The 19,999-nt window shown below is 33.7% G+C and overlaps 1 protein-coding gene across 7 annotated transcripts in view; it reads right to left on the bottom strand.

Moving 5' to 3' along the window:
* Positions 1-19,999, bottom strand: part of TRPC4 (transient receptor potential cation channel subfamily C member 4) — a 174,607-nt gene that overhangs the window by 35,657 nt on the left and 118,951 nt on the right. For all 7 annotated transcript variants that reach the window (XM_008073127.1, XM_008073129.1, XM_008073125.1 and 4 more), the window contains one exon: positions 767-906. In XM_008073127.1, the coding sequence (XP_008071318.1) occupies positions 767-906 (140 nt within the window). The remainder of the gene's footprint in view (positions 1-766; positions 907-19,999) is intronic.

Here is a 19,999-nt window from a genome sequence, read left to right as displayed (position 1 = left end):
TTTCTAGTTCAGATTAGACTGCATGCATCATTCATATAACATCCAGTTAGACATTTTATGATTTTTTTGCCAATTCATTAGTCACTCTGAAGCAGTTTTTTTAAAGGAACAGAAAAGAACAAAAAAATAAAAATAAAAAAAGGAAAGGCAGGGAAGGAGAGAAGATAATCCTTTGATTTAAAAAAAATCCCCAAAGTTCAAAATAATTCCAATTGTCATTTCAGAACAAAAATATTTTACGTAAATTGTGTGGTTGGCATAAGATTGATGTACAAAATCTGGGGGAGTCATGGGTGTGTGAGATTTCAGGCACTGTCATACTGAATGGGATGAGTAGAAAGAAATTATATTCTGCTCTAATTATATCAAACTATATTAGTTTAAACTGAAATCATAATTTCTATGCTTTGAAAATAATATTTTGATCTGTCTCTGAAATTTTATCTATTAGTTGTAATTTAACAGTGTTTGAGGTAGAATTTTATTAGAAGTGGAAAGGATTAGAAGTTAGAGAAGTTATTGTGAATAATTTTGAGAATCATTCTATTTAAATGCATGAAAATTGGGTGATAACTTCTGTTTATTAAAACTTGTTTGTGACTAGAGATTATGCATTATCTATTTTATTCACATATCTATCAATAAAATCATAAATATCACAAATGGATAAAACCTTAGGTAACTTTCTTAACAAAATTAATAACAATTAAAGTATAGTATTAATACTCAGAACTTATGCTTTACCAACAACATAAATAATAGTTACCTTTACAAATGCTACAATTTTCAAGGAGATTGTTGCTAAATATAAGGAATTCATTACAAAGTCCATTAGATTCCACCAATCATGGATGTAATCTTGAAGTCCGCCATCCCACATCTGTTTAATTTCTCCCCATATAAAACCTGCAATTACAGAAAAATTTATCGTAAGTGTCATTTCAATCAAAACCCCAAAAAAGAGATCTTGAAGCTGCAAGAGATCATATTGTTATACTAGATGAAACATCAATTTTACAGGTAATAATATCGAGTCTTATCCCTATTTTAAGACATTCAAACACTAAGCTAATTTTAGAAGATGTTGTTAGGAAAGTCTCACTTTCTATTATCCATTTGATAAATTCATAAGAATATGCAATTTTGAATTAAACTATAATTTCTCTATAACTATATATTTATCACATAGAAAATGTTAAAACATTTTCTTGTAAGCAAATACCTTGAGGTATTATTTTTCTCAAGTCAAAATGACTCAAAGATTCAAGAAAAACAATGTTATCTAACAAACAAGACTGGCTTCAGACAATTAATTAAGTACTTTATGCTTCTTTGAGCCCTTAGTGCCTTCAGAGACCTGATTTCAATCTTGGAGAAATTATGATTATAACATTCATGATAGTTCACTAATAGACTTTATATCTAGCAATAATTTCAAAGCTATATCCAGAACAAATATAAATTATTTTTCTTTATTCTGGTCATATTTTAATAAGAAATTATTTATTTTTAAGTTCTATGAAGTACTTACAAAATACCTGTGTAGATCATTATTTTATTTCCACAATCTTAACATTTTATAATTTTATGTTTAGTACCTAATGACAAGAAAGATATCAAAATATCTAAAATCAGGAAATAGTAAAAGGATAAATATGGTGTGATAACTACATTAATACAAGCTAACAATGAAATTCCTTTAAGAAGATAATAATCTGGAACATAAAATGTATAATACAAAGTTGAACATCTGCTGAGGATGTAGAAAGTTGAAAAGTATTGCCCCTACACTGCAAGCTTAAAAATAAAAAAAAGAAAGTCAGATTAATTATAAAAATTGTAAGTTTTCATGCTTTCATCAGAGAGATGAGACACAAGGAGCCTAAACTTTAAAGATAAGTGTGTCTCTCCAAAAGAACCATATTGTGAGCCTAAGTTCATCTGGAGCAGAGAACAGAGGGAAAAGATACTGGCACCATATAGGAGACTAAGAAGAATTTGGTAAAATGTTTTACACAAACTTCTAGAGGGTGAGTATGAACTGACACATGAGAGTAGAATCCCTGGTTGCCACAGACCTAAGAAAAACTTCCATTTTCTTGCTTTCTCTTCTTCATAGACTTATCTACAGCTCAAGAGAAGTATTTTTGTGCAATCTTAAAGGAGGAGTAAAGGGGCTGCTAATGTGGGAAAGACACAAAGCCCTACCCAGGCTCCTCTCAAGCTAAGAAACAACATTTGAGCCATATGTAAGAGGCAAGAAATATCTCTGAGTTTCAGGTTTATATAAATACCATGAAAGGTTTCCTATTACTGGGGAACAGGCAGGAAACTCTCTCCTGTACATAACCTGCAAAGATTGACTACCATGAAAAGGAAGGTATGAATCATCGGGAAAGCTTCCTTCTTAGTGCCCAGACATAGGCCTGCTTAAGTCTGACCGTGGGCCAAGACAACAGAGAATCTTTCTGCCACCCATCAGCAGGCTAACAAACACCAGGTAATAAATAGGACTTGACAAACATGGGAGAAGGGGCCTTTGAGGCACATGGGTACAGGAAAGGTCAAAAGTTGTGGGTGTAGCAGGAACACTGAAAATAACCCTCTTTCTCACCCTAGGCAGAAGTATATGTTAAAATGAAACTGTCAGCAGCAAAAACAAAATAAAAAAAACCCAGTTCAACTTCTGACTATATTGCCTCAAATCTCTATACTAATGTAGAAGAGAAGCAGCATGTATATTTCAGATGTAAATGCTATGCACTCCTGTTGCTAGTCTTCTGCATAGGTGGAATGAATAACTTTGCAAAACACACATACACATACATGCATACACACACAGACACATTCACACACCCTTCATAACATAATGCATTATATTCAAACTGTCAAAAACAAAAGATAAAAAATATTGAAGGCATCCAAAAAACAAACAAACAAACAAACAAAAACCATTTTGCTTACAAAGGAAGAAATGTGACTGACAGCAAACTTCTGGTTTAAAACTATACAGGACAATGGAGTAATATCTTTAAAGCATTGCAAGAAAAGGTCAACCTAGAATATTACACATAGCAAAAATAGTAATAAGTAATTTACTAAAAAATTTTTCAAACATTCAAAATCTGAGACAATTTATTACTGTCAGATCAATACTCCAAGAAATACTAGAGTTTTTTCTCTTTTTTTGGCAAATAGTGTATGATACTGAACAGAAACTTAGACTTATAAAAGTAAATATTTATGTCCAGAAGTGGTTAAAATGAAAATAAATATAAACTGCATTTGTTTTTATTTTAACTTTCTCTAACAGATAATTGACTGCCTAAGTAAACGGTGGAATATGTTGTAATTTCTAACATATATAAAAGTAAAATAAGCAACAACAGTAGCATAGAACATGAGAGAGAGGCATTAGAAGCTTACTATCATAAGATTCTTTTACTACACATAAAGCAAAATAATATTTTTTGGAGTTAGAATGAGATCAATTAATGTTTTATATTGTAAATCTTAGGGCAGCATTTTAAAATATTTAAAAATGTGTAAACAATCATAAATGTAAATAACTTTAATGTTGTGCAAATGTTTAGTTAATCCAGAAACAGACAAAAAAAGGAAAAAAAATACAGTGAAGAAGATGAAACAAATAGGAAAAGACAGTAATAATGGGAGAGAGTTCTGATTCACCCACATCAGTAACTATACCAAATGAAATGTATGGCCTAAACACAATAATGGAAAAACAGAGATGATTATACAGGGTAAAAGCGCAGACACAAACTATTTTACAACTCATCCATAGGCTAAAAGTAAAAGAAAGACAAAGATATATCACAAAGCACTAGGTAAAAGAAAGCTCAAGTGGCTATATTAATATACAAGTAGTCACATTTCCAGAAGAAGTAATGGTGCTAGATATATAGGAGGTTATACTATAAAGATAAAAAGACCACCTCACTGAGAAGACATAAAACTCTAAATGTGCATATAGCTAACAAAAGAATGATATAATACAGTAAGCCATAACTATTAAAACTGAAATAAGAAATGGAGAAAAATACAATTATAATTGGAGATTTTAGCGTTCTCTCTCTGTAACCAATATAACCAGTAGACAGAACTTTAATAATGATATATAAGACCTGGAGAACACTATCAACAACCTGATAACAGCAGAGTACACATTTCTTTCAAGTGTACATGAAACATTTGCCAAGTTAGATCATATTATGTGCTATAAAGCAAAGCTCAATATATTTTTACAAATTGAAATCATGCAAAGAGTGTTCTAGGACCACAAAATGAATAAACAACAAACAATAATAAAATGTATCTAGAAAATTCCCAGATATTTTTCAATCAAACCACATAATTCTTATAACTCTTGGTTCAAATAGAAATTTACACAAATAACCATAAATGCTTTGAAATGACTGAAAATGAAGAGACAACCAAAAATGCTTGTGATGCAGCCAGGGTAGTGCTTAGAGGGAGATAGATAACCCTAACTGCTGTGTTAAAAAAGAATAGTTGGCTCAAATCAGTACTCTCATCATCAATTATGATGCAATAAAAACAAAACAAAACAAAACAAAACAAAACAAAACAAGCTTATGCCAAAACAAGCAAAAAGAAGAAAATGACAAAGAACAAAATACAATGAAATTTGAAATACAACACTAAAAAAAGTCATGATAACAGAATCTAGTTCTTTGAAATAGTCAATAAAATTAATAAAAAATATGACATAAATTATTAATATCAGAAGTTAAAGAAGGAACATCAATACAGATTTTGCAGACAGTATAAGAATAGCAAAGAGCTAGAATGAGCAATTCAATGTACATAAATTCTACAATTTAAATGAGATTTTCCCTGAGATATAAACTTTTAAACTCATTCAAGAAAATATAAAGTAACCCGAGTAGTCCCGTACTTATTAAAGAAAATGAATTTATAGTTAATACCAACAACAAAACAATGTCCAGCTGGCTTAATAGTGAGTTCAACCACACATTTCAAGAAGAAATAATACTAGTGCTAATCAAATTCTAGCAAAAACACAACAGGAAGAAACATTTAAAAGGCAAATTTTACAATGATAAGCAATCAGACAAAAATATTACAGTCAAAGAAAATGACATACCCATAGCTCTTATGAATATGTACAAAATACTCAACAAAAGAGCAAATTATATATAGGAATATAAAAAAAGATAATGAATCATGACCAAATAATGTTTTTCTAAGAAATGCAAGGTTGTTTCACCAGTTAAGAATCAATGTAAATTTATCTCAATACATTTTAGAGAAAATACCATTTCAATAGATGCAATATAATGCATTTGACTAAATTTAACATCCATTCATGATAAAGATTTTCAGCAAAGTATCAATAAAAGGAAAATTTCTCAATTTGGTAAAGGACATTTATAAAAATCTATAACTATCATCATACTTGGTCTGTAAAGGACCAGATAATTAATAATTTAGACCTTGCAATTAATAAATGGGCACTGTTGAGTTCTAATTTAACTACCTTAGAAAATAGCAAAGGGCTACATATGAAAGTCATGGCTTGCTTAACTCTGTGATGATGGTTACATGACTATATGTGTTTGTTAACATTTTGTATTTCCACACTCCCCACAAAGAGTAGCACTCTCACTTAACTTGAATGCAGTAACAATTATGAACTTGATGTCAATGTATGGATATAGGAACATATAAAAATCAAGAAGATAGTAAATGTTATTATAATATATTGGTTATAGGTAATATATGCATTACTATACATTTCTTTTTACACTTTCTGTATATTTGTAAATTTTTATAATAAAATATTAGAAGAAATAAAAGAGAAGCAGACATCATTTATTAGCAAAAACTAGTAATGGCTATTCAAAGTTATCAATAAAGTTTTATTCTTGAATTGTAAGTCACATTTAAACTTAGGGGTATTCCAAGATGGGAACAGAGTCAGTTGGAGTGTGTGAGTCTCTGGATAAATGAATGAGTATAAAGACAAATATGTATGCAAGTGTATGAGCAAGTAGATGTGTGAGTGACGGAGTGGGAGTGTGGGAACTAAGTGGGGACATGAGCTCTCCTGCTGAGGCAACTGCCCTGCATGCAGTTATTTGGATCCCAGCAAAATCTACAACCCAGAGACAGGCACCACCTCTGTGACTGTACCTAGAAGAAAGTAGTGAAAAACAGTCACTGCTGTCACTATCTGCTATCACAACCTCCAGCACCAGATCGGATATTGGCAGCAAAGACTGTGGAGAAAATAGTCACCAAGTCCCAGAGGAGGACAAGACACAGAGATGTCTCCTCAATCTTTGTCCTAGTACCAAGTTGGAGACTCTGGCCACCTGCCCATGTGAACAGTGGAGCTACTCCCTGAGACTGAGGGATGAATTCAGCACCTCTCTGGTGTTGTTCACTGTCAACCCAGAGATAATAGCCTGAGTGCAATATCCAAAGAGGGACAAGCCCATTGAGGAGATCCAGTCACCACATCCCCCATACTGGAACAACTGTGGGGACTATCGCTACAACCAGAGGTGAAGAACCCAGTCTGAAGCAAATGAGTGGAGTTCTTTTCCTTTCCTTTATGCTATTTTATACTCAAAGGATATACACATGTTTCTATTGCATGATTATACTGTGAGATGGTGGAAAGTGGTCCCAGGGGACAATACCCCAGTCAGTGAACATTGTGATCTGCAGGTAGTTTTTGAAACTTAGCACCCCACAATATACCTTATTCAAATCTCAAAGCTGCAAAAGGACAACACAGCTCCCCACCTCCAAACTGGCTTCAAAATCAAACAAATTTGGAGACTTTACCTAAGGAAGAATGGGGGTTGAGCAAACAGGAGTGAAAACTATTCTTTCTCTCACTGAACAACAGAAGTAAAGAGAAAAGAAAAATCCATCACAAATGAAGAGAAAACAACAAAAAATCACAGGTTTCTCAGAAACCCTAAAAAGAGAGTGCTGGTGAATATAGACTTCAGAACTCAAAAAATGAAGAGTACCCTTATAGTCTGTTCTCAGACCACAAATGCAGACATCAAGGAACGGTTGGAGAAGAGAAATAAGAATGAAGAAAGACAAGATAAAAACATGAAAGAATTTATAACTCAGATGCTAGACATGAGAACTACAGACAATAAAATAAATAATAAGACAAAAAGCAGGGAAAGCAAAAGTAATCAAGCAGAGAAGAAACATCATAGCTTGCAGACCAAATATGGAACTAGCCCAATCTGTTAAAAACTTAGAAATGCAGCTTAAAAAGATAGAACAGCTTTCAGGAGATGTATGATTACATTACGAGGTTGGACTTATGTGTGATCAGCATCACTGAAGCACAAAAGAAGACTGAGAACACCCTGGAACAAACATTCATGATGTCATCCAAGAAAACTTCCCTTATTTCATCAAAGACACAACCATCCAAACACAAGAGATTCAGAGAACCCCTACAAGGCATCAAATGAGAAGACCAATTTCTAGATAAGTAGTAATTTGCTTACACAAAGTAGGTATAAAAGAAAAAATTCTAATGACAGTTAGAGAGAAAGGTCAAACTACCACCCCAAGAAGACCTATTAGAACAGCAGCAGACTTATCCACAGAACCACTACAGGTTGGAAGATGCTGGAGTCCAATCTTCAAAGTTCTCAAAGATAAACAATTCCAACCAAGAATTTCCTACCCAAGTAAGCTAATCCTCATCAGTGATGGAGAATTAAAATCCTTCCCAGACATTCAATTGCTAAAAGTTTATGCTGCCTCTAGACCAGCTCTACAGGACATATGTAAGAAGGTATTGAGCACAGAAGAAAGAAAAAAAGAATGAAGTGCATTCTTGCATTTCCCAAATATGCAGAAAAATAGAATCACCACAGCATGCATCATGATTGCAAAATTGGAAACACACATGTATCAACCCCAAATTAAAAGAAGAACTATAAACAAATAAACAAAACAACAACAACAAAATTTTATAAGCACTTTGTGACAAGGATAAACTCTCACATCTCAATAATCATTCTAAATGTGAAGGGACTAAATGCACCACCGAAAGGATATAAAATAGCAAACTGGATTTAAAAAAAATGACCCAATAATATGCTGCCTCCAGACCAAGAAAGGACTCTGACAGACTCAAAGTTAGAGGATGGAAAACAAACTTTCAGGTGAATGGAACACAAAAGAAGGCAAAAATCATTATCTTAATTTCAGACCAAAAAAAACCCCCTTTTAGCTATAACAATGAAAAAAGATATAGAAGGACAGTACATAATGATAAAAGATTCAATCCATTAACAACAAATAGCCATCCTAAACATATGCACCCAACACAGAAGACTAGCTTTTATTGACTCCAACACTGTCATAACTGGGGTCTAAAATACTCCATAACAACCCTAGATAGATCATTGAGCCAAAAAATTAACAATGAGACCTGGAACCTTAACTTGATGCTTGACCAAATGGGCTCAATAGATACCTACAGGACACTCCACCCAACAACCACGGAAGAAACATTCTATTTATCACCCCATATGGAATGTACTCCAAGATCGATCACATTCTTGGCTATAAATCAAGCATAAACAAATTTAGTAAGATTGAAATGCTGCCATGCATCTCCTCAGACCACAGTGGAGTTAAAATAAATATCACCACCAACAAGATTTCCCAAAAACCCACAAAGACATGGACACTAAACATCATAATGCTGAATAACTCCTAGGTCAACAAAGAAATCAAAACAGAAACTAAAAGATTCCTGTAAACAAAGACACATCTTACCAAAACCTCTAGGATACCATGAAAACAATACTAAGAGGGGAATTTATAGGTCTACATATATACATCAAGAAAATAGAAAGATCTCAAGTTAACAGCCTAACAAATCACCTAAGGGACGTGGAAAGGCAAGACTACCAAAACCCTAACTTCAGAAGAATCTAGATCACCAAAGTAAAAGCCCAAATACAGGACATAGAAGACAAATATATCAGAAAAATAAACAAAACAAAAAGCAGTTTCTTTGAAGGGATAAATAAAATTGATGGCCCACTAGCCAGATTTACCAAGAAAAAGAGACAAAAATCTCAAATAAACACAATCTGAAACACAAAATATCAAGTCACAACTGACCTTGAAAAAATACAAGATATTATCAGAGATTACTATGCACAGCTGTATGGACACAAACTCAAAAACCCAAATAAAATGGAGGAGTTTCTGACATCATACAACCTCCCAAGGTTGAAACAAGAAGAAATTAAGACTCTAAAGAGGGACCAATAACAACCCAGGAAATTGATTTCTTCTTAAGAAAACTACTTCAAAAAAAACCCGAAAAACAAAGGCCTGGACTTGGACCAGATGGCTTTCTTGTGGAATTCTACAAAACATACAAGGAAGAACTGATAACAATCCTATTGAAAGTATTCCAGACAATCGAGAAAGATGGAACTCTCCCCAAATCATTATTATGCAGCTAACACTACATGGATACCCAAACCAGATAAAGATTCTACAAAGAGAGAGAACTACAGGTTAATATCCCTGGTGAACATAGACGCAAAAATTATCAACAAGATTCTAGCAAACTGGATCCAACAACACATCTAAAAAATCATCCACCATGACCAGGCAAACTTTATCCCTGGAATGCAGGGCTGGTTCAACATCTGAAAGACCATAAATGTAATTGAATATATCAACAGATGTAAAAACAGGAACCACATAATTATATCATTAGACACAGAACAGGAACAGGATTGAGATTCTGGAAGCAAAATCTCAATTTCTTATGCAACTCATCTTCAACAAAGCCTCCACCAACAACCACTGGTGAGATGAGAACCTATTCAGTAAATGGTGCCAGGAAAACTGGCTGACCATGTGCAGAAGAATGCAACAGGACCCCTACCTATCTATCATCATACACAAAAATCAACTCCAAAAGGATCAAAGACCTAAATGTAAAACCACAAATGTGAAGAATCTTAGAAAATGAAGGTGACACCCTTGCAAAAATTGGAATAGGCAACCGACTCCTGATTAAAGCCCCAAATGCCCATCCCATAAGAGGTATGACAGACAAGTGGGACCTAACCAATTTGAAAAGCTTTTGCAAAGCAAAAGAAACCATCAAGAGAGTAGGGAGACAATCAGTGGGATAGGAAAAAAAATTTGCTAACTGTATATCTGACAAAGGCATGCAGAATCTATGAAGAACTTAAACATGCCAAAGGGCAGGGGGACCCCAAAAAACTGCTCTATTAAAAAGTGGGCAGAATTTATGAACAGAAACTTCTCAAAAGGATGTATATGAGGAGCTAACAGATACATGAAAAAGTGCTCAGCCTCACTTATCATCAAAGAAATGCAAGTCATAATAACACTGAGATACCACCTAACTCCCGTCAGGATGATCATCATCAGTAACTCCGAAAACAACAGATGCTGGAAAGGAGGCAGGGAAAAGGGACCACTTCTGCACTGTTGGTGGGAGGGTAAGTTAGTACAACCCCTGTGGAAAACAGTGTGGCAGTTTCTAAAATATCTAAAAATCAACATTCCATACGACCCAGCAATCCCCCCTCTGAGAATATATTCAGAACTCAAATCATTCTAAAAAAAAAAAAGATACTTGCGCACACGTTTATTGTAGCACTATTCACAATGGCAAAAATATGGAATCAAACATGTTGTCCATTGAAAGTGGACTTGATTTTTTTTAAAAACTGGCACATATATACACTGGAATATTATGTAGCCATGAAGAAGGACGCAATTATGGACTTTGCAGCAACTTGAATGGATTTAGAGTCTATCATAATCAGTGATCTATCACAGAAACAAAGACAGAGTACCACATGTTCTCACTCAAATGTGGAGCCTGAACATTTATCACAATACTATAAGAAAGGTATTGGCAGTAGCAAGACACTGCCAGGAGAGGGGAGACACATAACATCAATAAGGGTACCTGATCTCAAACCAGGTGAAGTGGGGACCAAAGGAAGGTCCAAACTTTATCTGTACAACGACCACTTATATACCTAATCCTGAATTGTACCCTTCATCTTTAAAACAAAAAAGTATATATATTTGCCACTAAAAAAGAAATAATAATAATAATAAACTTATAATTCATATGAGGACTGATTTCTGGTGAATTAATTGTACTGTATATTTTAAAGTCTGCTGTAGAATTTGCTTCATTCTAGATTTGGTATTTACATTGTTTTCTCATTTTAGGTTTGTTTTTATAAATAAATATCTCTTGAGAGGTCAGATAGGATTAGTTCATAATTAGAGAGGTGATAATATTCAACACCTCCATACTGAAGAAAAAAATGTATCATCACTGAATAAGACATGATATATGCACTGGATTTTATAGCTAGTGGCAAACTTATAACTTATTTTATCCATTGAGAAAACGTGCTTGGAGCACATGAAAACAGTTCCCTCTCTCACATACATGGTGCTTTTCCTACTAACCTTTGTACAGTCTTGGAATTCAACAACCACAGCCTACACAAAAAGGCTGAAGCCCAAGGAGACAATGTAAAATAATTCTACGCTATTAGTTAATGGAGAAACCAGGACTGCATCAGAATCTCCTAAATGCAGTGTGTTTGGACAACATTTTAATTCTTGAGATTTTACAATGTAACATTACATTGTGCAAGCAATTGTTGATTTCACAAATGTATTTTAAGTTAATTTTTCACCAGAAGGCACAATGATAAGAACTAGTTTACAGGTCAAGTGAGTTAGGTGCTAGGCACAACTCAACAAACAATAAACATTATAGTCGTACCCAAGTAGTCTAATCTCTCTAGCTTTCAGTTATCTCACTTCAAAAAGAGTGAGGTTTGAATTATATGACTTCTAAAAGCAATTATCACAATCGCTGCCATGAGAGAGAAAAATCTGTCCTATAGAAGAGGACACAAACCTGCTCTCATCTGTCTAGAAAGCAGAAATTGGATTTTTGCTATGAAAAGTGTAGAAAGACAGCTCTGGCTCAATGAAGGTTTTCTGGCTGTTAGAGTTGATCAAAAACTGGAGTGACTACTTTGTGAGGTTAATCCAGAGCATATCTTCCATTAGTTACACTCCAGAGAGATTCTAGCAATGAGTGGAAATCTGGTCTATGTATCCTTAAAGTTCATTTCAATTGGATGAATTTATAATTCAGTTGCTTTCAAATTAGTATGTATTATAAAATAAACTATACTTGAAAGTACTTGCCAACCAACCAAAGCATTTACATTTCATTAGCCTTTCTAGATTTCTCATTACTTGCTTCTATCAATACTGAAAGCCAAATATGATTAATAGTCACCAAAATATCTAACTTCAAATTTTTTTGGTAATTGTGTAGAGAAAGATAGACACTGGAGCTAGAGTGTTTCATGTATGATGACTACTGATCTGCCTAGTCCTCAATTGTACCCCACATCTTAAAAAAAAAAAAAAAAGCAGCAGCAGTTATGAGCTCAGTACAAGGCAACATTTTAATCTGAGAATTCCTTAATATCCGAGCAGACTCTGTTCTTATCTGATTCGTTAAAGGAGATGAAACTTCAACAGGAAGTATAGACTAGATGACCTTTAAGATTTCCTAAGAAGACTAACAACAAAAACTCTTCTGATATATCACAGTTCCTTTGGAGTTCAAGGAGGAGCCATTCCACTGAAATTTTTTGTCTGTCCAAAATCTGATTTCACTTCTGACCTTTGAAAGGCACAGTTGTATGAGAAAAACAAAGATATTGATGAAATCGAGAACCCATGTCATCATGTCTTTTAAAATTGGGCTGTGTATAAGACTATCAATCAATGCCTGTTGGGTTTTTACGCTCCAGAATGGAGCTTATTATTATTATTATTATTATTATTTTTTATTTTTAAGCTCCAGAATGGAGCATCACTTTCTGTAGTTCTAGTCATCCACATACCTGTCTGATGGGTCTTGATGTCTATTTGTTACGAGCATGCTAGTGAAATGTCACATTTTATCTATTCTGTCAATATTGACTAAATTTTTGAAGAAACGAGCCTTTAGAAAAACTAGAGGGTACTATTTACTAACTGAAAACTGCATCCAGATAGTAAACTATTCATGGTAACTAAAAAGTCTGAAGAGAACAAAGCCTAAGTGAGCTTCTGTCACAAAATATTTGTCCTGTTCCCTCAATGGGACCATTTCAAAATTACTCTTTGCTGTTTTGTAAACAGATGACATGATTTCTCAGAGCATTGATGTCAAGATTGTAGGGACCAACCAATGGAAGATTATAGTACAAATAAGTCAGAAAACTTCCTAATAAAACTATTTGTGGATGCCTGGAAGTTTTTACTATTTTTTTTTCTAAATTTCCCATAATAGTTTTCACTTAGGGCTATTTGAGGGGTCTATTATATCCTATCCTGAGAAGCTGGCTATGAGGATGAGACAGAGTAGACAGTGCTCAGATGCCACATTTAACAGTTCAACTACATGTGACAAATGTGTATTCTGTAAGCAGAACCCTTATCTTGTCTTTTCTTGCAGTTAGTACTTACAAAAATAGTAAACAACAACCTCAAACAAAGAGCAAGTCACCTTTTCACCTATAGAAATCTCCAAGGTCTGTAATTTAAGCTCTAAAACTGTTGGGGATCTGACTTTGGAAGTCTCTTCATAGAGCACTGAACTCCATGCTATGGCACCAAATCAATGAAGATAAAAAAGAACATCAAAAAGTCTTCCCTGCTGGAGTTTTGTTGTGTTTTGTTTTGCTTTTTATTTTTTTTATTTTTTATTTTTAAATCAGGGAATATAAAAGTAGTTTCTAGTCAAAAATCTACTTCTGTTCAAAGAGAAATTTAAATGAGTTATTTTACTCAGTAGAGACTCACATTATTCTGGATCCCCAAGATGACTTCAGTTAAGGGTACCTCCTGTTCTCAGTATTATACTTAAAACCCAAGCAAAGATGAAGATAGAAGCCTCAAATATCCACTTTCTGAAGAGAGCTTACAGAAAATTACAGTCACACCTTTTCACCTAGGCTTGCAAGCCGCATCAGGATTATATCTAGCACCAACCACCTACATCTCCACCTTTGTGGTCTGTACACAGATAGTACTGGGAAAGCAAGTGGTGAGGGAACCATGAGGTAAGGACAGTGCAGTTCTTTTTTTTTTTTTTTTTTTAGGTTTTAGTCTCGTTTTGTAGTTCAGGTTGAAGTGCAGTGCAGTGGTGCAATCATAGATCATGCAATCTTAAACTTCTGGGCTCAAGTGATTTTCCTACCTCAACTTCCCAAGTGGCTGAGACTACAGGTCTGTGTCATCATGCCTGGATATTTTAAAAAATGTGGAGACAGGGTCTCAATATGTTGCCTGGGCTGTTCTTGAACCCCTGGACTCAAGAAATCCTCCCACCTTGGCCTTTCAAAGCACTGGGATTACATGGATGAACACCTGCTCAGACAGGACAGTGCAGTTTTTGTGCAAAGAGGGAACACCAGAAGGAGATATGAGGGTGTTTAGTCACTAATACTACTGCTCCCCACCTCTCAAGTCAAATCCCTCACAAAGTCTGGGAATTTCTATAAGGAGAAAATGCTAATTTTGGCTTGTTTATCTTACCCTATGTCATGCTCATTAGGAAAGAATAGAAGACCAGTGGGGATTGGTAATAGAGTAGCCCATGACAGTCTGACCTCCTGCTATTTAAGTGGCAAGGTTCTGTGACATTCTGATGGGTTAATTCATATTACAGGAAAAGGCTGGTTTTGAATCATCTTACCAGTACTTAAGAGAGACTTTTTAAGGCCCCAGGACCCCAGAAGGGACTGACTGCTGGTAACAGGGGTCAAGAAACCAGAAAATGATAGCAGAATTTAATCTAATTTTCAGTTTGAAGGCACAAAAAGACCCTTAAAGAACAGCTTTGCACCTTCTGGAAGAGTCAGCATGTCAACACCTGTCATACAGGTTACTCAGTAATGGCCAGAGATACAGGATCATCAACCAAGAAAAAGAGTTGTGACCAGGGTACAAGTTAAGTAATGAAGATATTTAATTTCTATCATCCCCCTTTTCTAAAGCAACAGGAATAAAAATAACATAGTCAGTGCCTTTCTTTCTATGTTAATGTTGGGTAAGTAAAGACGGACGATTCCAGGTCCTTCAAACCGTGGGTCAGACCATTGTTGAGAAGATAAAATGTTTAAACTGATTCTAACATTCAAGTTTTAAACTGAACTGGGCCTATTTTTAAATAACTCAAAATTTCAGTAAGTAGATAACATCTAATAGAGATATCATTAAGGAACAAGGAAAGGATATTTGATATGAGGTGGCAGGGAAGAATGATTCAAAGAAGCAAAGCCATTTCATGTTTAGATTCTAATGAGTTGAGGCGCCTTAATAAAAGCATTATATAAGTTTGAAATTTGAATGAAATTTGACTTCCAGAATTGTTTCTCAATCTTGAACGTTTAAAATACCTCTGGAATTTTTAAATTAGCCAACCCTAATCTGAATTTTTTATAAGAATCCACAGTAATTATAATGTTAGTCAGCAGACCATACGTCAGGAATCATAAAGGAACAGTGAATGTTAAATATTCTTAGTTTGAAGACATCTAAAAATGTTTAAACCATTATGGTTTTGACACTATTACTTTAAAATTAAAAAAACTAGGAATATACACTTAAGGAAGTGCATATTTTCAAAGTTTCCAAAGTTTGAAATCCTTTTCACAGAAAGGATGCCATGTGAGTTTCAGAGTAGAATGCAGAACTTCAGAATGTTGGCTCATTTGATAGTTTGTGACCTAAATATAGTTACATAAAAAATCAAGTGAGAATTTTCTATCAGTGCAGTAGCGTTCTATTTATAGGATATCTGATTAATTAAAAAATTTCCATGAAAACTAAGAAATAGAATGCTTATATAGATGGAAAGACAATGAATAAATATTCCAAATCTTTAAGTTACCTTTTCAATGAGTAGCAGTTGTTGTTCAATATATAGTTTTGAGTGAGTGACTATTCATTTTTTACAATAAAACGATCATTTCCCACTTAACACAAACTCCTGAATATTTTAAAAATAAATATGCAGAAAAGAAATATATTTATTTTTTCCATTTTCATGAGTACCCACTATTAACACATACACACACAAATACACACTCTCAAACACACCAATTAAAATAAAAAAAAAGGTCCTTGAAAAAAATAAGCTTAACTTTAGGACTAAGCAACTAATACATGGAAAGTAAAATGGAAACATCTCTAAGTTATATCAAAGATCTTTATTCTTTCTTTCTTGGAATGGATTGCTTCTTTAAGTATTAGAGAGCCACACAAACTATGTTTGAGATTGAAGAAACGCTGTGATGACAGTAGAGTTGCTGTGAGGACAGTGGGAACGAAAAGTTTAGTATGTTGGCAAACATAAATTCAATATTATATCATACCAATGTGCATCTTAGAGAGCATTACACTTTTAATAAAGCAGAAACATGGTCCACTAAAATTTAACTGTCGTAAAATCTGAGCTGACAAATAGGCAGGGAAGTCTAAGAATAGAGACTTAGGTTCCAGGGCTGTTTTTGCCTCCTTTAATTTTCCCTTAGCTTGTTATACCGACTGGAATTTGAATCCAGTATTTATCACTTGTTAGCCATTCGGCTTGGACAAGGAATCTGACTTCTCTAAGCCTATTTCTTCGCTATGAAATGATACTTTAACACTACTGTGGTTAAAGGAAGTAGAGTTACTATGAAGTTCAAGCAAGAGCATACATTTAAATAATTCAGCACAGTGTCTAACTTTTTAGTTTCTACCATTATTACTATTACTCTTACTACTGTTGTTATTTTGAACTAATGAAAACTAATAAGCATCTTTCTAATTTTTTTCCTGGATCTTTACTTTTTTGGCATTTACTCCTCCATTCCTATCTTTTCCCCCTTCTCTTGAACACTGTTGCCAAACACTCTCTGAAGGCCTTTAGATTTCAGTTTTGGTGTATCAGCTTTGCATTGCATTACCATGGCCTAAAAAAAGTTTATTTTTAATTTTCTTTTCAATAAAGAAATCATTTACTTGGCATTAGTAGGTGCACACACATGACAATTTAAATCTTCACAAATATTATATTGTTTGATATTTTACTATTTGTGGGTCCACAAGATGACCTTAAAATATTTTTATCACAGATAAACGGAAAAATAAAAATAATGTGTCATACTGCAATGATTATCCAATTTCCTTGAAAATTAAAACATCAATTTAAAATTAATAAGTAGATTTTGTGCAACTGTGTTCTAGTGTCTGTAGCTAGTTTGTGAGATTATTTGAGCACAATGTCTAGAGAGGGTGTGGTAAACGTTATAGGCTTATTTCTTATAATTTTAAGAAAGTTATTTGGGGCTGCTTAAGGGGTGTGTAATTCAAGGGTAAGACTGGAAGTATAAGTACCTGAAGTCAGATGATCTTAATGACTTTAGATGAAAGATGAAGAAAAGGTCACATAAAGGGAAGAATATGTATGCATAGAATTGTTTATCTCTGAATCTTTATCTAGATGAAAATGCGATCATTATTTTGCATTTTACATCTTCAGTTTTACAGGCCTTGTTGAAATGTTCAGACTTGATAATATCAAACTTCTGAAGCATAAAATATAAAATAAATAGTGGAAATGAGGGACCATTTTGTTAGAGAAAAATTGCTAAGTAAATATGTGTTATAGGGAAGTTGTATAATCTGGATATTATGAGCAATTCTCACTTTATGCTTAGGCATTCAATAGAAGCTATTTTAAACAGAGCTTAGATCTCCTCCTTTGATACATCTTTTCCTCAGTTCACCCTTTTCATAATCATGCTCAGTGTGCATAAATTTACATACTGTTTAATTATGGCATATTCTCGGGCATGCACACAATGTCAAGTCACATCAATAGTCATTTTGTTTTCTCATTGGAACAAATTATTTCCTGGTTTATTAATATGACAGCTCTTATTAAGGTTTTACTTACTTTATGAAAAGTGTTATTGATTTCATAATTTTTTTCTAATTAGGTTATATAAGTCGACATGTGGATATTATATATGCGTGTGTGTGCACTTTTTTGTACAAGGGGATAAGTTATTACACAAATTTGTTTATTGCAATTTGAGTTATAATGGATTATGAGTAAAAATTCAAACTGAGTTTGGGGAAGGTATGAAAACTAGTATCCAGAGTTGTTGTTTTTTTTCCCTTCATCTTTTACCCCATATTATCTCCAGAAACAAATGACATCTATCTGAGATAAAATTGCTGCTATAATTTAGATGAATTTTCATAACGTACATTTTATATATATAGAATGTGCTTTATTTAGTTTGTATGTAAATTTTTTGTAAAAAAGGATTTTTCATATGAATATTCTATTCATTTTATATTCCCACCATTATATGTTAAAAATTAAACCTTGAATAAGTTAAGAGCCTCAGAGGTGTGGTATAGCAGACTGTAAAACTGCCCAGGTCTCTGATCTTCTGATCTCAAGCTCTTTCTAATCTATTTTTCAGTTTTTCCAATGAAACTCTCTCCAGACATCTGGAAAGTATAGCTCTGTTATCAGGCCCATACGAATGCAAGATCCAACTATTGTTTTACTTTTTTACTCTAGTTTAAATGGGTAATTTGACAGTCTGGCAAGGATATTGATCTCTGTCTAGAATTTACCTACCTATGGAGAGTTCTAACAAAATTATCCATGATTAGTTTTTTTGCATTGGTTAGAACTGTATGTCACAATGACCAAAATCATAGGTTTGATGCCTGTATGATGCTTAGATTTCTTTCTTAAATGCTAAAGTTCAACCTGACAGCAAATATCAGCAAGAAGATCTGCTTAAGGATGTTTGATGGGAGAGAAGGGAGGTTGATAACCTTCAATACAAGGAAATCTGAAGTGAAAACAATCCAGAAAGTTTTGCAGGACGATGAGTTACAACTTATCACTGAGGTCACAGCGGAGTGCTAGAAGAGTCATTGAGAATTGTTTTCTAAAGATATAAAACACAATATATTTCAATTTAAATAGTCAACAAATTGTTGAATTTGAACAGGAAATATATTGAAAATAATATAGAAGCATTATCCTGCTATTGTACTAAATCACAAGATAAGTGGATCTATGAGGCGGAATACAGTTATTATTTGTGAAACATAGCAAACTATATAAAAAATAAAAATTCCCAAACAAAATCATACTTCAGAAGAAGAAAAAGCGATTGATTTGAAAGGCTAGGCTTCAAAGTTGGAGAACTTTTCTACCTAGAAAAGGTGAAAATTTTAAGTATATAAAACAAATAAAAGTCTTTTTCTAGGATAAACAAAATGAGAGGTATCTATGTGGGCATTTCTTATCAATTAGGGAATATCCTCTGAAAATGGGAGAAAAGTAAATTTAGTACAGAGTAAAAAGTATTATCACAGAGTGCTATGGGTTGAAAATGTAAGTTAGTTCAAGATGACTTGAGAAAAAACTCATAAACAGAGCCCCAATCTATCACTGGAATGATAAACACGATGGAAGATGCACTTAAAAGTCACGGCATTTCCATAAGCTGCTCAGTCTTGTTATTATAAATTTAAAATCCTACAATGGATGAACTATGAAATATCCTGCTAAGGAACTTGTGGTTACTTATTTTATCAGATAGGTTTGATGCCTGTATGAGAAAATATAGAAGTTTCATTAAGTTGTCATTAAATAAGACCATTTCCTTTTGGCTATATCACATTTTGGTAAAAGGTTAAAGCATTCCTACCCTGATATCTTTAACCCCTCCCTCCCTCCAGCCTTTCCAAAAGAGATCAATTTTCACTGCCTTAATTATTATAGCTCAGCCGACAGGATGATAGGATTCAACAGGACTTTAGA

The sequence above is a fragment of the Carlito syrichta genome, unplaced genomic scaffold (assembly GCF_000164805.1).
Source record: "Carlito syrichta isolate Samal-C Ts95f unplaced genomic scaffold, Tarsius_syrichta-2.0.1 Scaffold315653, whole genome shotgun sequence".
In the NCBI taxonomy this organism is placed as follows: Eukaryota; Metazoa; Chordata; class Mammalia; order Primates; family Tarsiidae; genus Carlito; species Carlito syrichta.
This window is presented reverse-complemented; position numbering and strand designations above follow the sequence as displayed.